The sequence below is a fragment of the Martes martes genome (genome assembly GCF_963455335.1).
Source record: "Martes martes genome assembly, chromosome: 3".
Taxonomy (NCBI): Eukaryota; Metazoa; Chordata; class Mammalia; order Carnivora; family Mustelidae; genus Martes; species Martes martes.
Window position 1 is genome coordinate 170,727,059 of NC_137890.1, and position 24,982 is coordinate 170,752,040.

At 40.8% G+C, this 24,982-nt stretch overlaps 1 protein-coding gene across 6 annotated transcripts in view; it reads left to right on the forward strand.

The window, feature by feature from the left end:
- FN1 (fibronectin 1) overlaps positions 1-24,982 on the forward strand; it is a 65,686-nt gene that overhangs the window by 11,547 nt on the left and 29,157 nt on the right. For all 6 annotated transcript variants that reach the window (XM_080798856.1, XM_080798857.1, XM_080798858.1 and 3 more), the window contains exons 9-24: positions 56-232; positions 1,359-1,511; positions 3,163-3,291; positions 4,295-4,438; positions 9,489-9,610; positions 12,167-12,347; positions 12,550-12,726; positions 13,513-13,641; positions 13,749-13,838; positions 14,635-14,829; positions 15,602-15,874; positions 17,192-17,458; positions 21,590-21,684; positions 23,095-23,263; positions 23,766-23,852; positions 24,098-24,289. In XM_080798856.1, coding sequence (XP_080654982.1) covers positions 56-232; positions 1,359-1,511; positions 3,163-3,291; positions 4,295-4,438; positions 9,489-9,610; positions 12,167-12,347; positions 12,550-12,726; positions 13,513-13,641; positions 13,749-13,838; positions 14,635-14,829; positions 15,602-15,874; positions 17,192-17,458; positions 21,590-21,684; positions 23,095-23,263; positions 23,766-23,852; positions 24,098-24,289 — 2,580 coding nt within the window. The remainder of the gene's footprint in view (positions 1-55; positions 233-1,358; positions 1,512-3,162; positions 3,292-4,294; positions 4,439-9,488; positions 9,611-12,166; positions 12,348-12,549; positions 12,727-13,512; positions 13,642-13,748; positions 13,839-14,634; positions 14,830-15,601; positions 15,875-17,191; positions 17,459-21,589; positions 21,685-23,094; positions 23,264-23,765; positions 23,853-24,097; positions 24,290-24,982) is intronic.

Genomic DNA, 24,982 nt, shown 5'->3' on the forward strand with positions numbered 1-24,982 from the left:
CCTGCTGTGCTCCGCTGTAATATTCGTCTTCCTATTTGTGTCCTCTTCTGGGCAGTTTTGGTTCAGACTCGAGGTGGGAACTCCAATGGTGCCTTGTGCCACTTCCCCTTCTTGTACAACAACCACAACTACACGGACTGTACTTCCGAGGGCAGGAGGGACAACATGAAGTGGTGTGGAACCACGCCCAACTACGACGCTGACCAGAAGTTTGGATTCTGCCCCATGGCTGGTAAGATGAAGCCCTGTAGGCACCGATTTATGTAGTAAGACAGAAGAAGAGTGTCCAGTTTACTCCCAGTTTACCCATTCAGTCTTAACTTTCAGACAGCACAAAACTTCATGAGGTATACTTACATATCTGTGTAAGTGTATATACTATTACATAAATGGTATGTACATTACATATGTATAGTATATATAGTATATATTATATGTATACATATTTAGTATATATTTATGTAATCATAAAATCCTTTTGATATAATTTAATATCCAAAAATATATAAATACATTAAAAATACTTTTTAAGATGTCTGGAAATGCGCATTTTTCACAGGTTTGTCATTTGTAAGGAACACACAGCTGAGTATCTTAACACATTTCATGTGTAACTGCTGTAGTCACAGACCTACTATATTTACACCTAACTGTGGTTCAACTAGAATACATTCTCTCACTTATGAAATACCAAAATGGCCCAAACTCTATGTTTTCTGACAAGTATGGGATCTTTTCTGGTTTCAAGAGGGATATAGTTGGTATGAATGGTGAAAAGGAAGCCAATACCAAAACCTTTTGTTTTCAAATCTCAAGAACCCCACAGGTTACATTTGATCTTCTATTTGTAGAACCCCACTATTTGTAGCACTGTCATCAAGTGTCTGTATAAGGCAATGAAACCCAAGAACGCTACTTATACTCACTTTTATTACTTTCAACAAATAGACTGTTGGATTAAGAAGAAAACCGTGCTTTCACTTGCAATTCTCTACCCAAATACATAGTTTCCCTTTGGGATCAAATAAAGCAGAACTAGAAAAAGTTATGGGGCAGTAGTCAACATCGGTCTTCTAGAACAGTGCAGACCTGTTGTGTGCATGTGTAGGTATTATCATGGTTTAACATGCTCCCACCTTTCCTGCAATTATTTCCCAAAACATACTTCACCTTTGGACTAGGTTTGCTCTCTTTAGGACTCAAAACTCTACACATACACGCCCACAGCGGCACTGAGACTTCTTTCAGGCACACCAGACTGCTTTCCAAGTGAAAGTTCTTAGGATAACCAAGCTAGACGGATAATAGTGTGTATGTTTTTAGACCTTGTGATCATTTCTCCATCCATTTCCACACAGCCCACGAAGAAATCTGCACAACCAATGAAGGGGTCATGTATCGCATTGGAGATCAGTGGGACAAACAGCACGATATGGGTCACATGATGAGGTGCACATGTGTCGGGAATGGTCGTGGAGAATGGACTTGTGTTGCCTACTCCCAGCTCCGAGGTATGCTTGCTCATTGATGAGAACATTTGAGAGGACCAACTTTGTAGGGAAAAACTTGTACTTTACCAAAAGTAGGAGAGGAAGTAGGCATTGCCATGCCATGAGTCTCCTGTGCACGGTGAGCTTCTCATGTCAGGCAGCCAGTGGAGAAAAGCTGGCAAAGCAATTCTAAAATTCAGAAGCATTCCCAGGAGGTAAGTACTTACACTGAGCTGAGAAGATGACTCCAAAGGCTGGAACACAATCATCTGATCGTTTTAGCTTTTCGTTAGGCCATTGGAGTTATGTCTAGGAAAGATTGGATAGTTTCTCTAAAGAAAAGAGACTTTCTATTTTTTTTTGAAAAGACTTTCTTTATTTGAGAGAGAGAGAGAGAGTATGTGCACAAGTGGAGGGAGAGGCAGAAGGAGAGGAAGAAGATGCAGGGCTCGATCCCAGGACCCTGAGATCATGACTTGAGCTGAAGGCAGATGCTTAACGGACTGGGCCACCCAGGTGCCCTGAGACTCTGTTGTTCTGACATCAGACCCTTGTGGGTCCAAACTGAAGGTGACAGAAACTTATTTCTTTCGCTCAGAGCATTTTTTTTTTCTTTGGATCCTAGTATATAAGATAGGGATGATGATTTATTAAAGCCCTTTTAGTACTTCTGTGTCTTTGACTTGAAAACTCTGAGCTAATAAATAGTTCATGTAACTGGTATGTTGACATTGGCCTGAACTTGTTCTTCTTTTGTGAGTAACACACTCCAGTAATAATAATTCCATATGAGGTTGCCGAACTGAAAGGAACCCTAGAAAGACATATAGACTAACTCTTCACTTTCCAGATGAAGAAGCTGAGAGACCTCAAGGGGAAAGTAATTTTTTCAGGATCTCTCAGAGAGTTAGGAACAGAATTGCCCTAATTTTCTTTTTACTTTCACAAATGCCATAGATGTTATTTTATTTCCCAAATCCAAGTATCTCCCCACCCCTGCCATTCCAGAGATCAGACCATCACACCATATTGGGTGTTCCATAAGCACGTTTCATCTTCCTCCCGATTTCTCAGAGCAAGCAGAGATCTGATGGACATTATCAACTAAGCAAGAACTTCTCCAAAAGTGAAATACGCATTTGTTCAAAAATCGCCTTTCCACAGGAAGGCATATTTTACCACATTCTCTAGCTGTATGCACTTTGACCTCTGATACTGAAGTTTATAAGAAAGGTTATGAAAGAATTATTTTTTCCAAAAATTGTATTTCTGACTAAGCTTTAACAAAGTGTTCGTTCTATGCTAGTAGAATAGTAAGTTTAGTGGGAGGTGTTATAAATTAGTGGAAACAACTGTATGCTTTGAATAGCATGGTATTTTGGGGGCACCTGGGTGGCTTAGTTGGTTAAGCATCCCGCTCTTAATTTGAACTCAGATCATGATCACAGGGTTGTAAATTTGAGCCCCGCATCAGGCTCCACCCTCAGCGTGGCATCTGCTTGAGATTCTCTCTCTCTCCCCTGCCCCTCCCCCAACTTGTGCATGCGCACGCATGCTCTCTCTCTCTCTGTCTAAAATAAATAAATAAATCTTTAAAAAAAAAGCATGACATTTTTAAATTTCATCATGAAACTTAAAAAAGCTCTTCACCTCCCCACTGTTTCCTAAACAGATCAGTGCATTGTTGACGACATCACTTACAACGTGAATGACACATTCCACAAACGTCATGAAGAGGGACACATGCTGAATTGTACCTGCTTTGGTCAGGGCCGGGGAAGATGGAAGTGTGATCCCGTTGGTAATTAGCCCTCGTGTCTCTAGATGGTTTTGGATGCTGGGACTAGTTAACAAGTTTCAGATAAGGAGAGCTAGTTCCTGACTTCAGACTTTGATCAGTGGGTTGCAGAGAGCTTTGTAAAATCTTTTCTCTAATCATGACCCAGTATATCAACTTGATACTGGTAGTCATCTGTTGTTATGAGTCTAGTAACATGCAGGTTTATTTTAATGGAATAGAATCAGTTCTTTGGTTCTGGATCGTAAAGAGAATCCATGTTATGAAGGAGAACCTTCCTTTGCTGACTGTGCAGATTCTCGTGCCAGGAAATACCTCCTTCCAAAGACTTTATTTTTCTTGGCTGCCCTTTATAATAGGTCTAAGCAAATAGCGAAGGTTGAGCCCTAACAGAGCTGTGGGCCAGCTTTAAGGTAACCCATTAATATTCCTTTACTAAGAGAGACCTGTTGCTCACTAAGAAAACAAACTAATCAGATGGGTTTGTTTGACCTGAGATTATCAAAGCTGAGACAGAGGCCTGAGAGGTCTTTTCAGAAACTGCTCGGCAAGTATTCATAGTGAAAATCTAGTTCATCCATTTACATGTAAAACTAAGCCCTCCAAAATTTAAAGAGGTATATAAAGTGATATTTTGTCCTTACTCTTCAAATGGTAAGTCAGTTGCATTCATGTTGGCAAAATACATCTAAGTTTGTTTTCTCAAGTTGGTATTCAGAACGTCAGGATATCCTGAAATCTAAATTACAAAATTTTTATTTAGAACTACTATCTTTTTAGAAGACTAAACATTTCTTCCAGTGGGTATTTATTTACTGCTAGCCATCCTGTAAGGTAAAAGACAGGAACGAACTATTTCGTAACCCCATATATTTGTGAGGACACCTGCAAGTTCCCATTGAAACTAAGAATGTATGCTCCCTTGCCCACTTGGTGGAGCACACTGAGATTCGATTTGTGACTCTCCATCTTCGATGACGCTTCTTTTACTTTGTATATATTTTAGACCAATGCCAGGATTCAGAAACCCGAACATTTTATCAAATTGGAGACTCGTGGGAGAAGTACGTGCATGGTGTCAGGTACCAGTGCTATTGCTATGGCCGTGGCATTGGAGAGTGGCATTGCCAGCCTTTGCAGACCTATCCAGGTAAGTAGCTCGATTCATGCAAACCGACAGCTTCCAACTTCCAACTTTTACAACTTAGTTGTAAAAACTGGGCAGGATCCTTGTTTTTAACACTCTGTTCCCTGAATCAGCCTCTCCTCTTTCCCCTCTTTTTCGCCAATCACTATCTAACAATCAGATTTTTGACTCAAATGATTTTCCTTCCTCCCCAGTCAAGTAAAAGCTATGCGAGGCTGGGAAAATATGCCTGTGTGTCAGTTTGTTTCTGAATACTGTAGAACATTCCATAAGGTTAAAACCTCCAGCTAATTGGATCTCCCGTCGGCACATGTAAATAAAAACCATGCAGTGAGCTACCCTGGGAGCAGAGTGTTGGGATTATGTTATGACTCCTGACAGAGAGGTTGCATACAGAGATGACATGGAATATAATGCAGGGTATGTGTGTTCACTCAGCATTTCAGCCAGGGCCGCTTTGTGTCAAAATTTTCATTTGTTTGATCAACTGGAGTCTAGAACAAAGTATTCTGGGTCAAGAGTTGAGTAATTCGGTCAATTTTCTGCCCACGCAGTTCAAATACTCCCAAATGGTTATTGCTGGTATTTTGCTTTTTTTTTTTTTTTAAGGTCATAGGACATAACGCCTAGCTATAGGTGTGATTAACTCATTTAGAAAAAAAACAGATTTATGGAGCGCCTGGGTGGCTCAGTGGGTTAAGCCTCTGCCTTCGGCTTGGGTCATGGTCTCAGGGTCCTGGGATCGAGCCCGCATCGGGCTCTCTGCTCAGTGGGGAGCCTGCTTCCCCTTCTCTCTCTGCCTGCCTCCCTGCCTACTTGTGATCTCTCTCTGTCAAATAACTAAATAAAATCTTTAAAAATGAAAAGAAAACAGATTTTTTAAATTTAATAATAATTAATAATAATTAGGAAGCTTTCATCTTTAGGTACCAGTTATTTGAGCCACTACCGAGGTACAAAGCCTCCTAGAACTCTGTTGGTTTTAGACTTGAAACATGGCCCACATTCAGAAACAAAACCAGGTTTTCAGAACATCAGAACCTGCCTCTGACAGAAATTAAGATGAAGTAATCTATATCCCTCCACAGTGTAGCAAGAGATTCACTATCTTGAGAACCAGATATGGAACAATTTGATCAAAGTTAGAGTTTGCCAAAGACATGGGTCCCAGCTGCACAGGTGCTGTGAAAGAGATCCATGTCAAGCTCTACTCGTCAGCTTCTCATCTGTAAAATGGGGAGGTTAAAGCTGATTGCCTTTAAAGGTCCTTCCAGCACTAACCATCTAACGGACCTCTGGTCCTAAATACTAACCACCCAGATAAACCCTTTCCATAGGCTTAGAAGAAACTCGCCTTTCCCCAACCCCTCAGTCACTGTCAGGGCTGTCGAAGGTGACCTTTGTCTTAACAAGCCCACGGCATAAATGAACTTGGCTCTTAAATTGTATTTTAAGGTGGATTTGGGTGTAGGAATCACTTAAAATAATATTTTTTATTTAATAATTTTTTTTAAGATTTTATTTATTTATTTGACAGACAGAGATCACAAGTAGGCAGAGAGGCAGGCAGAGAGAGAGGAGGAAGCAGGCTCCCTGCTGAGCAGAGAGCCCGATGCGGGGCTCGATCCCAGGACCCTGGGATCATGACCTGAGCCGAAGGCAGAGGCTTTAACCCACTGAGCCACCCAGGTGCCCCTATTTAATAATTTTTTAAAAATCTGCAGAAAAACCTTAAGTTCATTGGTTTTCTTCTTTAATGAGGCAACTGAAGAATAGAAACGTTTAAAGAAATGCTCTCTAGTTTCTGTGTTTCAGATTGTTAACTGGTGTGGCGGTTTGTTGAAAATCGTCCTCAATGATTTAAGAGAGGAATTTTTTTTCTCACTTTAAAACTAGCCTGTTTCTCAAAGCCGCTCACTAGAAGCATTTTGGTGGACACGACAAGGGTAAAATCTAGATGGGAAGGAAGGAAGCCTTCTGCTTCGGAGTTTTACAGGTTGAGTTTGCTCCTACTTTTTAAAAAAGGGTCAGAGGAATGCCCAGTGAACACGGAGGAGGAGATTTAGAGAGGGGGTTGGTGTTTGCCCTCGGTTCGAGGTTGGGTGCTTATCTCCATGTCTGGTTTACTCAATGGTTCACGCCTAGCACACAGGGCTTTCTGAGTGTGGGAAGAGTAAAGGAGCCACAGATGACCAGGAGACTGTCTCGGAGCCTTGCCCCGTTGGCTCCGCCCAGGGAGGATTTGATGGAGTTGTTCAAAGGAACAGAAGATAAGAGGCATTTGGTTTGTCAATAAACAGCTAGGAAAAGCACAGATCTCAGCAAATAAAAGAGAGAAAAAAGGACTGAGTCACAAACTCATAAATATTTAACTTCCCCAGGGTCATCGTTACTGGAAATGATTCCTTTAAGCCTTATTTTAAACCGATTTTAAAAGTGTACACATCGTGTCATATTTTTACTTAACTGTTTTCTGGTTAAGCCTGATCAGACTGAGTAAGAGAGGAAGTCAAGTTTTTACAATGGTAATTGCTAGTATACACCATTAGGTTAATTTTAGTTTTATTGAATCTAACTGATGTAAATGATGTCGGAATTTTCAGACTTCCTGTCTTCAGATCATATGTAGATTAAGGTAAAGTGGTAATCAGAATTAAGTTGACCTTACAAATGATGGACACGGTCTGTTTTCTTTCTGAACAAGAATATACTAAATGCATGAACCCACACTGCTGTTCAGTGCAGCCGCCTTAAGGGTGGGCTGCGGTACAAGTGTGAATTTCAAAACCTACAATTTCAAACCAGTGCTTGAAGTTTTAGAAAGAAAAGAAACTTCTGTAGTTTTCCTCCATCGCGAAGGTAAAAACCACTGGGTCATCTTTTCCTTTTCCCACCTAAAGGTGAGCCATAAAGGACATTCGTATTGTCTTTCTGAAACTTAATAGGCATTTTACCATCCAAATTTTTGGTTTTAATTAAAGGCTGGGATTTTTTTGGAGCAGTTCCCAGCAAAATTGAAAAGAAGGTACAGAGCTTTCCCGTGTAGCCCCTGCCCTCACACATGCCCAGGCACCTGTTACAGACTGTCCCCTCTGCCGTGTGCATCGCTTACAGTGGAGAAATCTGCATCGACACTGTTTTCACCCAAAGTCTATGGTTTAACTAAGGATCACTGTTGGTGTTGTACAAGCTGTGGCATCATAAACTTCTTCCTCCCTTTACATCATGATTGCCAAACTAAATAAAATACATATCAGGTGTCTCTTTACTTAAGGAAATTGTAGTAGGACTTCTTTAGAGAATCGATATTTAAACAACCTTAGGCCAATTATTGTAAAGAATTTAAGGACGTGATATTCCCGTATTTACTGATGTTCCCAGAAGTCACATCTCTGACATTTTACTTCATTATATGTCTTATTTATTTAAATTTATTAAATAAATTTAAGTACACTTATATTTGCAAGGATCTTCATGAACAGAAGGGATAATTTAAAAAGTGACGTGTAATTAACTTCTGCCAGTTGATGAAAACACACATCCCGCCATGTTCTGTGAAATATACCCTCCTTTAGAATGGAAAATTGAGAATCTTATGCATGGACTTTGGTATTTTACATTTGGTATTTTGGTTTAGAAATATGCGCATTAAGTGAAATTAAGACTCAGAGAATATTTGTTAGTCTTCCAACCACTTTGAATTATTCCCTGTGCAGAAGTGAGTATATTATCCTAAAACTTTTGAATCTACACAGATATTCAAGCTTTGTACTTATTTTGCTACAGAATATCTTGTCTGCAGAGAGGACTGAACAGCATAACAAGTTCAAAGATGACTTTTTTTTCCTAAGAGCTTTCAGAAAACTTAAATTTGTTAACATACTGGTGAAATGCTTTATGAGACTTGCAAAGTGTTGCTTTCTTTTGATAGAGTAGCAGTTAGAAATTCTTGGAAAGGTTATGGCAAGGAACTTTATTTTTATATCTAATAAGTAGAACATTGATTGACATCATAAAAAAAGACTGTATTTAGGAAGAAGATGGTGTTCTATGCTGTAAGCTTAAATTCTCTATTTCATTATTATCCTAAATGGAGTCTACACTACTAAGAAATTAATTCTACTTCCCTTATATGGTTTTTTCTTTAAAAAAAAAAAAAGAAGAACCAAAATCAGACTTTAAATTTTGTTGGAAACAGTCATATTTATTGAGATGTGGAAATACTGAATTTAGTATTTACTTCAAAATGCCATTTCAGTTGGTAACTGCCTTTGAAAAAAAGAAGTTTGATCTCTTAATAATTTGAGCACTCAGTGGTAGGATTTTAGAGTATATTTACTGAGTAAAACTAAAACTTAACCTTTCCCCCTAATAGGATGCTTAGGCTGATAAGAACTAAAACTGAGTCTTAGGGCATCTGTCTGGCTCAGTCAACTCAGCATGCAACTCTTGATCTGGGGGTCATGAGTTCGAGCCCCATATTGGGTATAGAAATTACTTAAATAAGACTTACTTAAAAAAAAGAAAGAAAACTGAGTCTGTAATTTATTCATTAAGGATTCTATCCCATTTAGAAATATGTGTTTTACATCATGTCCCATGACCTTTGGAATGTTTCCTTCTTCGTGGGTAGTTGCATTCTTGATGAAAGCCTTTACAAATGAGAATTTGCTTTAAAGCAGCTCAGTATGATACATAGAGTTTGGGTTCTGTGTCGCTTTATTTGGGTTTGGGTAGTTTCGCAATTTTCTCAAAATTCTTTGAAAATGGAGAGGAAAGCAAACTGAGTGGCATTTTTCAAATTTTATTTGCTATAAACAAGTTCTATTTGCATTTCTCATGTGATGGACAATGATCTATTGACTAAGAAAGGATTTTGTTGCATTGATTTCCAAGGTCAGGATGTAAAAAAGTAATCCCAGAATTTTTTTTTTTTTACTCACATTTACTGATAAGTAAAACCGTCTTTTAATGATGATCATACATTTCACTAACTTTTAAGCTAAAGTAAGTGAATACCCAAGATCACCAAATCTCACATTTTCATTTTCAGGCACAACTGGTCCCGTCCAAGTAATCATCACCGAGACCCCCAGTCAACCCAATTCTCACCCTATCCAGTGGAATGCCCCAGAACCATCTCACATTTCCAAGTACATTCTCAGATGGAAGCCTGTGAGTATCCCACTCAGAAACTCTGCACACTGAGGCTACCGAAATTAACACGTGCTAAACATTCTTTTTTCCAGCTTTTGAGCCGACAGATCTAACTATCCGTGGCTTGACATAAAGATTTAGCTTTTTTGGTATTTAGGAGGATTTAGAAAGATTTGGTATTTAGAAAGATCTTCTTAACAAGGACTTAGAAATAATAATGCCAGAAACGATTCTTCCCCAATATAGGAAGAGAATCTGAAGGTTTCATATGTCTTGGAACTCTATCAGAGGAAAACAATGATTGGCATCATTTCCATGATTTGAAAAATTAGTATTTAGCTCTTTGGATTCATTTTCATAAGGGAGCACTTCTTAAAACATTACTTTTGATCCTCTGAAGTTATTTAGATAGGAGGAAAAAGAGGGTGTGAGGGAAGAATACATGAGGAATGATGGTTTGTTTAAAAAGTGAACCTTGTGATTTTCTAATAAGAACCATCTAGAAATTGAAGAAATCCTACAGAGGAAGGTATTGGTCTAGTTAGCTTTAGTTTTTCTTATCCTTCAGACCTGCCTGCTATACCTCCAAAATTCATGACTCGTAACTTGAGAAACACTATTTTAAACACAGGAGAAAAATCCCCACTTTTAGTCATAGCTATTAAATTCTAGCAATTAGAAACAAAATGGGGAGGGGGTGCCTGGGTGGCTTCGTCTGTTGAGCATCTGCCTTCAGCTGTGTCTAGATCCCAGGGTCTGTCAGTGCGCTGATCAGTAGGGAGTCTGCTTCTCCCTCTGCCCCTCCCCCCCCACACCTACTCTCTCTGTCTCTCTAAATAAATAAACAAACATAAAAAAACAAACAACAAAATGAAACCTTTGACTGCCCTGTGCAGTTGTATTTAAACTCTTGGAGAAAACATTCAAGCTGTAAAATCATTTTCTTTTTGTAGTATACTCCGTACTCTTATCCTGGTTTATGAAGCAGCCATTTCCAGAACTTTGTATGTAGTAGATTTTAGTTGGTGAGATCACTGTATTTTCCCCTTAAAACCTTCTTGTCTCTCACCTTTTTGTTTCATCACCAATTTTACTTACTTTAAAGCTAACTCTGAGTTGTTATGAGAGATCTCTGTAATAAGGAACATTTACAGAGAGGTATAAAATGTATTTTGAATTGGAAAATCTTCAAAGAAACTGCAGTGATGAATTTCTTTGAGATTTTTAACAATTAAGAATTTTCAGAGATGCCTGGGTGGCTCAGTTGGTTGGGCTGCTGCCTTCGGCTCAGGTCATGGTCCCGGGGTCCTGGGATGGAGTACCACATCGGGCTCTCTGCTCAGGGGGGAGGCTGCTTCTCTCTCTGCCTCTGCCTGCTTGTGCTTGCGCTCTCGCTCTCTCTCTCTCTGACAACAATAAATAAAGTCTTAAAAAAAAAAAGAATTTTCAGGTTTTTCCTCAATGGATGTTACCTGAGATTTTGTTTTTGAGTATTTTCTTCTGATAGCTAACTGTCTAGAAAAGTTCACATTGAACAAAAGATTTATCAATAAATCTGAGCTAATTGTCCTGACTAATTGCAGGGTTTTTTCAGGGTATTTGAGTTAAAATTTGAATTTAAAATATACTAGGATCTGTTCCGTTGATGTCAAAAATATAAACGGACACTTGAGTATTTGAATTATTGAGGAACTGGTTGATTGGATAATTTAAAAAAGTCACTGGGCATTAAAGATGTATTTTGACTTAGTTTAGAATATTTACACTTAAAAGGATCTCATCTTGTTTGAAGTAAGGCTGTTTCTTTTCCACACATTTTATTGCAATGAGTTTTGTGATCCATGACATGTTAATGAAGTTGAACAGGATGCGAAAATGTAAACTGGAATCAAAGATTAAATAAACCGAAATCACATTCTTCTGCAGTCTTGCCCAAAGTTGGGAACTACTTCTGATGGGGTAATTCATATCCAAGAATGAGTCATACAGCCGGACCAGTGGAACCTTATATGTGATGGTCCCAGGAACTGAGTCACAAAGAAGGATTATACTTTTTACTATTTCTGCAAGGCAAGAAATTTGTATCCTACTTAGTGAAGGATAGAATATATGGCCTTTGCCACTTCAGAGAAGAATATAGCTCTGTTCGTTGTAGAAATTTAAAAAATGGGAGAGGCAAAACTTGGGTTCTTCATCAGTCTGGCAAAAAGGAAGGTGCCCAGCACCTGTGACGCTGTGGCCTTGGGCATGTCACATAACACTGTTTCTTCACCTGTAACATGAAGGCAACTATACTGTTAACTTGGAGGGAAGAGAGAGAGGAAGTTTAAATGAGCAAATGCAAGTAAAACAGCGCAGTTCGTGGCACATAGTGAGCTACCAGTACATATTAGCTATAATAGTTATTATTATTAATATTAAACTCTGCTATAGGTCCCTGTTCTGATTCCTATTTTCCATGATTTTTCCTCCACAGTGGAGCTGCCTCGGTCCCTCATTCGTTGAAGACTAATCAATGTCATCTCTGAATGTTCATCCTTGTGAATACTTATGTGACTTCTTTTAAATCTTTAGAAAAATTCTCCAGGCCGTTGGAAGGAAGCTACCATTCCTGGCCACTTGAATTCATACACCATCAAAGGCCTGACGCCAGGTGTGGTATATGAGGGACAGCTCATCAGTGTCCAGCACTATGGCCACCGAGAGGTGACACGCTTTGACTTCACCACCACCAGCACCAGCCCCCCTGTGACCAGTACGTATGCCACCCATCCTCATGGCTGTGCCTGCGGTTCCTCACGAAGTGGCTCCCGTGTTCCTCAGGAAGCGGTTGGCTTCCCGAGTCCTATTCTTCCACAGATGGCACCAACCTTTTCTTTTAATGGTGTTCCGTAGATGACAGTCGTAAATGCTCTCCACGGCTGAAGGTCCCCTCTTCCCTTTCTGTGACCCTCTAGGCAACACCGTGACAGGAGAGACGACACCCCTTTCTCCCGTTGTGGCCACTTCTGAATCTGTGACTGAAATCACAGCCAGCAGCTTTGTGGTCTCGTGGGTCTCGGCTTCAGACACCGTGTCAGGATTCCGCGTGGAATACGAGCTGAGTGAGGAGGGAGATGAACCACAGTATCTCGGTAAGCTGAACGTGCCGTCATGATGGCTTTGGAACCGGTTGACGGCTCGGACTGAACAAACTTCCAGTGTGAGGAAGGGACAGAGCTGGCATTTCTAGAACGAAGCTGGGATTTTCCTGAGCCATGCTCACGTTTTCCTGGTTCCCAATATGAGCAACATTACCCATTTGCCTGGGCACAGGTCTATGCAACCATGGTGTTTTCTTTTTAATAATTTTTTTAAAAATAGATTTTACTTAATTATTTATGTGAGCGAGAGAGCAGGGAGAGGAACAGAGAGAGAGTGCAGAGCCCTACATGGGACTTGATCTCAAGACCCTGAGGTCATGACCTGAGCTGAAATCGCATCAGACGCTCAACCAACTAAGCCACCCAGGAGCTCCTAGAGTTTTCTTTAGGGAAGCGATTGCCAGTTTGAGGACCACAGTAGAAAATGTTAGCCTTTGGAGGTGCACAGTACAAGAAAAGAACATACCTCCTTCCCCATCGTCCCCTGCCCATAACCATCACCCTGACTTTTAACTACAGAGAGCTACTTTTACAAATTGGGGGTGGATTATACAAGTTATATCTCTTTACAGAAAAATATTTAGAAAAAATGGTGAACAAAAGAAAAGTTATCCCATAATGCATTGGTATTATTGATTCTCCATTAGAACACTTCCTTCTAGACTCGCCCCCTTCCCTCATGAATGTGTCGTTTTAACAACATCCCTCTTCTAGGCTGTGGAGCGAGTTCAGGGATTGGTTTGCTCCGACTGGTAACCTTTCCTTTCTGTTTTAAAGATCTTCCAAGCACGGCCACTTCTGTGAACATCCCTGACCTGCTTCCTGGCCGGAAATACATTGTCAATGTCTATCAGATATCTGAGGAAGGAGAGCAGAGCCTGATCCTGTCTACTTCGCAGACTACAGGTACGTGTGTCCTACACTCTGTAAAGAGAAGCTTTTTTTCTGCAGAACAGGCCTCGAGCAGTATTTCCTGACTCTTTTCATCGTGTGCTCCTTTCTTTTTCTGTTAGCTCCGGACGCGCCTCCTGACCCCGCTGTGGACCGAGTTGACGACACCTCGATTGTTGTTCGCTGGAGCAGACCCCAGGCGCCCATCACAGGTGACGCAGGCCTCCCTCTTGGCTGCCATGTTAATCTTGACACCACGGGTGGTGAGGGAGCCAGTTCTGACCCGTGGACAGGGATACCACTTAACTCTCCTACATAACTCTAGACTAGAGTAGAGGGGTGTGTGTATGTACGTGTGTGTATAATGGTAATTCAGAATGTGATTATTTTCAAGTCTTAAAGCTCTGCTTCTTACAGATCATTTCCCGTCATGTCCATTTTATGGACCCCCTACACACGTACACACATACACACAAAACCTCAAAAGCCAGCTCCCTGACTTACTAAACCAGGCATTTCTGAGGTCGAAGAGGGGTAATTTTTCTGAAAACCTCACTCTAGGACTTACTCTTAAAGAGGTAGCCCAGTTGCCGTCTTAGCTCATTAAGCTACTCCACTGCCTCTGAAGTTTCGGAAAGATGCAGACAGCGCTAGACGATCTGTGCTCAAGGTGGTTCGTTAATTGCTTTCATTGCCCAGAGCTCAAAGAGAAGAAGTCGTTTTCACATGAATATTTTCACCTCATAGCATCTCTAATACACATTTATTAAGGATCTCGAGTCTTCTAGGATGATATTTATTATTAAAAAGGATTGCAAGACTGCTCTTATTTTATCTTTGTACTGAATAGTCCTGATAGGAAGTGGGAACATGTAAAGAGAAAGCATCTCTAGTTCTAGACTAATCAAGCGAGAGGCTAAGGGCTTTTCCGAGAAGAGAGATTTAGGACTCGTTAAACCTCTGTTTTATAAAACTGTGTGGCTAACTTTTCCCCCTTGAAATCTGCAGGATATAGAATAGTGTATTCGCCCTCGGTAGAAGGCAGCAGCACGGAGCTCAACCTTCCTGAAACTGCCAACTCCGTCACCCTTAGTGACTTGCAACCTGGTGTCCAGTATAACATCACCATCTATGCAGTGGAAGAAAACCAAGAAAGTACTCCTGTCTTCATCCAACAGGAAACCACGGGTGTCCCGCGTTCAGGTAACTGAGAGCCCCCTCCTGTGCTAGCCTACCTGTCAGGGCTTACCAAAACAACAGGCTTAACCTCCCCTTTGTTGGAGGAATAAAACCAGGCTCATTTCATGAGCCTGCTGGGGTGGACCAGAAGTGGGAGACCGAAGAATTACTATTTCTCTGGGACGGTTGTTTTATCTCTGTCAACAGTTCCTATGTGCAAGTAATGTTATAGATCAGCTTACCCCGCAGCTTAAGAAATTTGGCTGAAATGTCCATGCTGTAAACTAACTTATCAAAGCTGGCTATTGGCTTTCCTGATTAAAAACTGACACATAAAACCTTCATATTTTTCCCCAGAAACTTCAGTGTTCATTCCACTGTTACTTTAAAGTTTTACAAAATGGTTCAGTAAAATGCAAGCCATATTTTTTCTATTGTCACAATTAGGGTATTTTTTTGTTTTGTTTTTTTGGTTGTGTGTGTGTGTGTGTCTGTGTGTGTGTGTGTGTGTATTTTTAAACTCCTTGACAGGACACTCAATACATTGGAAACTTATCTGCTCACCTGCACATTTTAGGTTAAATGAAGTTAAAATCTTCAGATGTCCTGTGTAAACAGGATGACTGAACCATGAAAATATAAACAAAAACACATATTCTCTGGTGAAGAGACAAAACTTAGCATTGCTTTGAAATGAGAGGCACCACGAATTTCCTTGCATACATCCAGGAAGTTGCCTTGAAATAAATACACCTCAGGAGGAATTGTGAATGACCGGTTGGCTCTTGTCTGTCAGATAAAGTTCCTCCTCCCCGGGACCTGCAGTTTGTGGAAGTGACGGACGTGAAGATCACCATCATGTGGAGCCCCCCTGAGAGCCCAGTGACCGGCTACCGCGTGGACGTGATCCCCGTCAACCTGCCTGGGGAACACGGCCAGAGGCTGCCCATCAGCAGGAACGCCTTTGCGGAAGTCACCGGACTGTCCCCCGGGGTCACCTATCACTTCAAGGTCTTCGCTGTGAACCAGGGGAGGGAGAGCAAGCCTCTGACGGCGGAACAAACGACCAGTATGTCCTGCTCCCGACTCTCTACGCCCCAAATTCTCCACCCTGACTCCCAGTCTGTGGTGAATGCACAGCAAACCGTTAAGTCCTGGGGGTCGGGTTAGAGATAGGGAGATACCCGGTGGGTGAGGGAATGCATCGTGGACGTGAAGCACGTCGTTACTCTGAGACCAGCTCCACGGATGCTAAACAGTGACCCATTTCTCGAATATGCCTACCCATGGGGTGGCACCGAGAGAGGCAACTTAAGAGAACCTGATTTTCTTTGCTGACAGAGACAAGGATTGTAAATTTGAGGATATTTTCTGTAACTAAAAATACCTAGATCAAGATCCAAATGTACGCCTTAACCTTTTATAGAATTATTTATAAATAGTAATTGCTGAAACAGTTACTGCATCTGTAGTCCCAGGGCCTCTGCTCGGTTCTTTATGAGCATGGTCCTTATATTTAATACTCTCCTTGACCTAATGAAGAAGGTCTTCTCATTTGCATTGGGTTTGTGAAGAAATTGAAACTGATAGAAAATTCTGCAGTCTGTAAAGTCGCAGAGCTAGGAGGCAATGGGGCTGGCCCACGTAGACTGCTGTCATTGTGACCCCCTGTCCCATTTTTTTTTTCACTTACTGCACTGGACTACCTTGTAAGCATTTCCTTCATCTGGAAAGTGTTTTAATTCACTGCAGGGAAAGTTCTAGCTATCACACTGAAGAACACTCACGGTTTGTGTGGCTCTTTCTGATAGTCTGATAGTGCGCACTCGTCAGCATCCTGCCGCGATTCTGACAGATATGCTATAATTATTAGCTAACATGGATCATGAGAAAATTACTTTTATTTCTCTAGCAAAGGACTATTCACTCAATACATGCACACAATATTCTTTCCGTCCCCTGTAGAGTTTCATCTTGCCCTCGTTGTTTTGGGCTTGTTTCTCATGTCTTAACCTGTTCGGTTCAGAGTGCATTGTGGCATTCACGAGAGGTTTATTTTTTTGGTTATTGTTTCTGTTTTGATGATGCTATCTCTGTAATGTTAGTATAATTTCAGAGGGTGATGGGAAAGTAATGCTGGAAAATTGCACTTTCCTCAGGATCAAAGTCAAGCGAAAAAAAAAAAAGCCATTTCTCATGACTGACACCATTTTGCCAGGTTCCTTGTAGCCCTCCATCTCATACTATCTCCACATTTCCAAGGTTTTGAGTGTTACTGAGTTTCAGCTTTAAGGAAGGTTTAGAAAATTCAGTCAAGCTTTTGAGTTTCGGGATGATCATGACTGAGGGTCAAATATTTCTTGGTGTGTTTCATCTTTTTTTCTAGAATTGGATGCTCCCACTAACCTCCGGTTTACCAATGAAACGGACTCGACTGTCTTAGTGACCTGGACTCCTCCTCGGGCCCGGATAGCGGGGTACCGACTGACCGTGGGCCCGACCCGGGGAGGCCAGCCCAAGCAGTACAACGTGGGTCCCTCGGCCTCGCAGTACCCACTGAGGAATCTGCAGCCCGCTTCTGAGTATACCGCATCCCTCGTCGCAGTCAAAGGCAACCAGCAGAGCCCTAAAGTCACCGGGGTCTTCACCACTCGTAAGCCAATGTTTGAATGTCTTGTCTTAGTGATGTCATAGGTTCTTACTGAATTTACATCCTCCGTGCTTCATCCAATTTTTTAAAAAATTTAACTTAAAATACCTTAGTATGAGGTTTAAGTAAAAAGGAAGATTTAAAGCAGTGCTACTCAAAGTGTGGCCAGGGACCAGCCCCTTGATCCGTGGGTGGTTATCGGACACTGAGGAGCTCGTGCTGGGATAGAAATCACGAAGCATGCAATTCAGTTCAGTTGATCATTTTCAGAAGCAAGATTTTCTTTCTTTCTTTCTTTCTTTTCAAAGATTTTATTTATTTATTTGACAGACAGAGATCACAAGTAGGCAGAGAGGCAGGCAGAGAGAGAGGAGGAAGCAGGCTCCCTGCGAAGCAGAGAGCCTGAAACAGGGCTGATCCCAGGACCCTGAGATCATGACCTGAGCTGAAGGCAGAGGCTTTAACCCCCTGAGCCACCCAGGTGCCCCCAGAAGCAAGATTTTCTTGGTGATGGTTAAATTACAAATGTGGCCAAACGTCTTATTTCCTGTGGGACCACTGTGAGTCTAAAGCACCCAGTTATTTGAAAGTCGAATGCTGTTGTATTGAAGGAATTTACAGCATACGCCAGTTGAGGGAGGAATCCAAACCAGCACGGATGTCTACACCCCGCCACTTTGGGTGTCGTATGATAGCAGTTAAGTGTAGAATGAAAACAGTTACCAACTGAGTGGAAACCAACAGAGCAAGAAGCTAAGGAAAGGATTTCTTTATGAGACTATAGCAGATTAAAGTATTTCTGCAGAACAGAATACATTTTTTTTTTCTTTTCATCTTCCTTAAATGACTCTTGAAGTTCCCCAGAGGGAAGAAGACTGACAATTTTTGGTCACGTCTGTCCTTTTCTGCTCTACACTTTATGGAAAGTGGCCTTAAATCTCCTACGTATCTACATCACAATAAACACATGTATAAAGAACTCATAAATTGAGTTCTATTAAAAACATTCTCATTACAAAGAATTACATTACAAAGAATTAGGAAACCCCCAATTTCTACCTGAGCTTCAGTTGTTATTTTTAACTCGACATTTTGAATTATAGAAGCACCCAGCCCTTTTCAACACATACTACGACTGTGAAGTAGTTTGCACTTTTCCAGAAGCGTTTAAAAATAAAGATGTTAAAGAAACCTTCAAAAAGTGAATGTAGGTTTGGCGGTAAGTAACTATGGAATTTACTTCCCAAAGAAAATTCTCCACAAACTTTTCCCAGTAAGAATTCATAACTTACCAAAAATGTATTTCTACTTAAACTGGGTGTAGGATTTTGGGCTAGTGAAGTCATTTTCTTAAGTAATTGCTAATTATGAGCAAGTAAGATCTGCTTTCCATTCATAAGTTAATCTCTTAATTTTGCTGTTTTATGTTATGTGTTACTAAGATACTCTAGAATCTATTAATATGAAATCAGGGTCAATGTATTTCTTGTAAATATCTATTTTTATAGATGCCCTTCATGAATTAGAATAGAGATTTCAGTAGATTAAGCATTTTACTGACCACATCTAATTCCACAAATTATACTTTCTACTTTTTCACTCCTTAACATGAGACCTGTTTTATGTAGTTTCTTTTGTTGGGTAGAGTGCCCATAAAAGAAAAAACACTTTTAACGATACTAACAATAATTAAGTATCGTTAAGTAAGTAGCAATAATTAAGTATAATGAGTCAATATAGACTATTCCAAGTACTTTTGCAGACTTTGATATATTGGCCACGTTACATTGATGCATTGCACAGTGTATTTCTGTAAAATACAATTCTATTTGAGTTAAAGGACTGATTTTCAAAACTGATTTCTACCAGATAAAGGCTAACATAGTGCCTGCACGCAGTCTACCTTCAAAAACTGTTCACTGAGTAGATGATTGAGGAAAGAATGAGAACGAAAACAGTTCAACCAAGCAAAGCTTCAATTTAAATAAACCTACTTAAGTAGGCAGTTCCACAACTTCATTTGAACTTAAAGTACTTTCTGAGGCTGTCAACATTAGTATGGCTTGCATATTTTTGCCATTGCTGTACGTTTCTGTAGCTTTTTACCATCTTACCAGGCTTAATTGTGGAAATAACCTTCCTGGATTTTATACTTATGCTAAATTCTTTAAAACAAATGTGGGGGGTGCAGTGGTGCGGGGAGGGGGGCTAGTTTGCTGTTTCTGGGGAAAATACAGCTTGCTCCTTTATAAATAGGGCAGATTTTATTTCTTTAACAGCCAGGCTGTTCTTCACCTGACAAGAGCTGCCAGAACCCATAACTCATACTTACAGTCACATCCTTTGTTTGACATCAGTTTGTGGCTTTGTGGTTTGGAGGTTTTCCTATAATGGTCTTCCCAGGCAGAGAGCATCATCTTAAACTTGGGAAGATGCTGGCTGGCTGGCTGAAGCAATAGAAAACACCCAGTCTTAAAGCCCAAGACAGTTGAAGAGAATGTAATTTGTGAAAAAGCTGTGACTTTCACAGATGTTCTGTGCGAGAAGCTCCCTGCTCTCGGAATTTTTTTAATTTTTAATTTTTTTTTGTGGCTATTAACATGGTCCCATGGGGCAGTCCACGGCATGTTGGCAAAGTCAGCAGCAGCCAAGTGGTGTATGTTTTCAGAGACTCTGGAAAGCATCATGGGTCACCAGTCCTGGTTCCCCCGAAGACACCATCGAAATAATAGCGTAGTTAGGAAATAGCTCACTAAACGGTAGAATGTCAGGTCAGCCTTTCGAGGAGTCATTACAGAGTAGTCCACACACATATTTTATTTTTTTTTCCACATAGTATTTTCAAAACAATTTTTAAAAAAATCACACATTCAAGTCCAGCCTGGAAACAAGCAGGAGAATTGCCCTGGTGCCACTTCCCCACATGGTCGAAGGGAAAACAAGGGACTGGAGTTGAGGAGTGAGCGGGGTCTTAAGACTTTGAATCTCCATCGTGTACCTCCAGAGGATAACTGTCTCCCTGGCCATTCATAATTTAGCATAAATGCATTTAATCTTTTTTTTTTTTTCCAGTGGATGCAGAATTTGGTTGGGACATAAAAAGGAAGGAATTATGAAGGCACCAAATACGTGACCCGGGCTGGCAACACACTCAAAACCCTTGAGTTTGACTCACACTGTTCAAATGTCTTGGCAATGCTTATTCCCCTTATTGAAAGATTTAGTTGTTCATCCAATTATATTTTAGAGGTTCTAAATCTGTAATAAGATTTGTAGACTGTTGAAAATGTCTGTCTTAAGTGTGTGTACACACACTTCTTTTTCTTCTTCTCTTGTTTTTTTTTTTTTTTTTTTTTAAAGTAGTATTTTCACTGAGAGAAATAACAACAGTGAGGTCAGGACGCTAGGAGATGCCAAATTAACTTGTTCTAATTCCTAATTCCAAATTTTTGTAATGTGATTATCCTAAACGAATAATCACGTATTTAAGGAATCTTTAGGATTTCTAAGTAAGCCCATAGTGGCAGATTTTGTTGAATTTTCATGTGGTATTTCTCATTGCAACCAAAAGTAATTGACCATCGTTATGGAATAATTCAGCACAGAGCTATTTTCAGATCACATCTATGATTTAACAATTGTTCTCCAATTAATGATTATAAAGCAGAATGATAACCAGTTTGTGGAGACTGGTTTTACATTTCAACTGGGATTTTATACGGACTGTAGAGGGAAATTTATTATCATAAAACTCAAATCCCAAACTTGATAAAAAGACACAAATCAAAGAATCCAAGGTCTCAAAAGTGTCTTTTGAGGTCATTGAGGCCATTGTTACTGAAGTATGACTCATGGACCGGCAGCATGGGCATCACGAAAATGCAAAGTCCTAACCCCACCCTGGTCCCACAGAATTAGACCCTGCATTTTAGCCAGCTGTCAGATCATTTGTGTGGCTCATGAAAGATCGGGAAGCACTGACCTACTCCAAATTCCCACCCAGTGAAGGCTATCACATGTAGGATCCACTAGCTGGGTAAACTGAGGTTCTCTGTAAAAATGCTCGTTCTGTACGTTCTCTGCCATCGTCTGTGACTCCAAGGTTTGAACACATGCATTGTTTCTGTCTCACAGTGCAGCCTCTCAGCTCCATTCCACCTTACAACACAGAGGTCACTGAGACAACCATTGTGATCACATGGACACCTGCTCCAAGAATTGGTTTTAAGGTAAGTTGCTGGTGTTCCTAATCTCTTGATAGAGTCCCGAGGTGCTTGTTTCTGGATGTGACAGAAACAGGGTGTTTGGGAGTCAGGAGACCTGGGGTCTGTTGGCTGCCTTCATCTGTGTCTCTGTGACGTCCATTGTGCAGGTATAACATGACCATCCCCTCACTAAACTGCTGGAAGGATGGACCGAGGCTGGGAAGTGCTTTGTAAAGGATAAAACATTCATCTAGAACTGTTGTTGTGGTCTCATTTTCTCTTGTCCTTTCCCCCAGGGAACGGCATTTTAAAATATACAGGGAAATGCCTTTTGTTGTGTTGTTGTAAATGGGTGTCAACAAGTTCACGAAAACCAAGTTAGGGAGACCAGTTAGACTCAGAGTCACTTAAAAATCACATTTCCATCCAATCATTTTCATCTCTACTTATTCAAAGCCCCTTGGGTGAATCTCTTAATAGAAGCTAAGATTAAGGTCTTCCCTGTAGATATCTGGATTCATGTTCTTTAAAGTAATGATATTAGGGGAGTGATGAATACAAATGAATATGTTTAAAAGAATTCCTTTCCTTAGCATTTAGAGTGTGGGGAGAGAAATATTTACTATAATTGGAAATCAAGACTAAATCCCCATGATTGCTTGTGTAAAAAAATACACCAAAGGTCACTTCTTTTTTGAAATACACAAATGGCCATGTTGATGATTATGCTACTTAAATATAGAGAAGCCTTTTTTGAAGACTGCTGTTTTAAATTTCCCTTAATCGTGTCATTCTGACTTTCAGAAGCCTTATAACCTACAAAGGACGTCTCTGGGGTTGAACACTGTTTGATGAGACGATATTACCTAGGTTTTGAAACAAAATATTAAAAAATGAAAATTATGGGCACCTTCATTTTTATTCTTCTCTTGTAATATATTGTCCTGCAGTTTAAGCTATGAACGTACTTCTTCAAAAGGAATGTTTCTGAAGTAGAAAATGTTAAAAGGGCAACTACCTTTAAGTTGAATGTTCATAACTCATTAAAGAGAGCGCTGGAGGATTTCTTCCAGCAGCAAAGAAAGTAGAACTGAACTGCCACGTGGCCCAAAACCTCTGTGTACTTCTGGTTTATATCTGCAGATTATTGATCAAGCAAAACAGCACGTAATGCCATTTTTCTAGAACCTTCCATGACAAGCCAATGTCATGCAGTTCTGGAAGACGCCTCTCCCACCTTAGCCCCCCAGCCCAGGGAATTTCCCACTCAAGTGTCTACTAGAGCTAAAGGCAGGCCCCAACTCATCCCCTAACAAAGCACGACATGCAGTGTGCACGAGTTTCCGTTATATACAGCATAACCGCAACCTCTCGGCAGTAATCCAGCTCTGGAAATACTTGTCCTTGGTGTTTATTTTGCTTTCCTTCTTCTAGCTGGGTGTACGACCAAGCCAGGGAGGGGAAGCACCGCGAGAAGTGACTTCAGAGTCAGGAAGCATCGTGGTGTCCGGCCTGACTCCCGGCGTGGAATATGTGTATACCGTCTCCGTCCTGAGGGATGGGCAGGAGAGAGATGCTCCGATTGTAAAGAAAGTGGTGACACGTAAGAGGAGTTCCTTGCCTCTCTTAGTTTTTAAAACTGGTCCGATTCTTAAACATAGCTGCTATTAGTATCACTTTTTGCTTCTGGTAATGGCGCGAGGAGAAGCTCCCATCCCTACTTACCTTATTAGCTATTGCTGGGTTTGGAGCAGCAAGTTCATCTCATGTCATATATTCTGTGCTATCAGAACTGTTCTTTCCACGTCAAAAACATTTATGAACTGGCAAGACAGGAAGAATTTCAATAGTATTGCAAAATCGTTAACCGTAAAAAGAAATGTTCTCAGGGAATCACCGTCCACCCTTGTTTCATAGTGTAACGTCTTTATTTTTACTGACTCCTGTAAAGAAGGAAGGGATGGGGAAGGGAGAAAGAGAAAGAAAGATAGAGAGGCAGGGAAGGAGGGAGGAAAAGAGAGAAAGAAAGAAAGGGAAGTACTTTCCACAGGTCAGGTGCTTGGTGTTAGCTTTAACTTTTAATTTAAAAAATTTTTTCTGCGTAGCATTGTCTCCACCCACAAACCTGCACCTGGAAGCAAACCCTGACACTGGAGTGCTTACCGTCTCCTGGGAGAGGAGCACCACTCCAGGTAAGCCTGGGATGTATCAGAGGGCAAGCCTTTGGTCATGGCTCCCCTGTTCCAAGAGCTTCTTTAAACCGAGGATATTAATACCTGCCTCAAAGGGTCGTTGTGACATTGAATCACAGGGAGTCCTCAATAAATGCTGAGTCTTCCTCCTTTCCCCTTCGCAGGTCCATCAATAGAGTCGGGTTTAAGGTGACCTGGGTCACAGATGTTCTGTGCAGTAACTTCCTCCTTCCTGTTTTCTCTAGACATTACTGGTTACAGAATTACCACCACCCCTCTAAATGGCCAACAGGGGTACTCTCTGGAAGAAGTGGTCCATGCAGATCAGAGCTCTTGCACCTTCGAGAACCTGAGTCCTGGCCTGGAGTACAATGTCAGTGTTTACACTGTCAAAGATGACAAGGAAAGTGTCCCTATCTCTGATACCGTCATCCCAGGTAATGGAAGAATAAGCTATTATCCTAAGAGTGGCAGTTTCGATTAGAGTAGGGCTTAAGATTTTAATCCCCAGGTGGTTGAGGGTGTCAAGTACATTTGGGATTTACTTCTGACCCCCCACCCACACTCTCCAAAACCGTGAGGTCAGAGCAACTGTTTGGACAAGTGCTTGCTGTTTACACTGCTTTCCTGTCCGCTTCACCAGGATGCTGTTTGTGGTGATGGGGATGTAACTGAGTGCCCATGACGGCTTGAACTCTGTACTGTCTGCTCACGTGGAAATATTACTAAAATGATGTCATGTGTCTGTCCTCAGTACTGACAGGCTAAAAGTAATATGGTAAATGCATCCCATCGGCACATTTGTCCCTGATTTTACAGTCCATGTCAATTTTCAAAAGCTGTCTATAAAATCATACCTGTGTCCATACGTGAGCATGGACATAGCATTTGGCTAATACGTTCAATTCTTCATCTTAAAGTTTCAAATCCTACCTTTATAAAATTGAAAAAAGAAATGAAATAAAGGCCATGCCTTCGGGTGTTCTTTCTTGGTGGACTGAAAGACAACATTGAAAAGACCTATCTGGGGATAGGTTTGTTCTTTGTCCAAAATTGGATTGTGACCCAATGAAAGCATTGGACAGATTGTGTTCTCCTTTGCACTATTTGGGAGAATGCTTTTAATAATG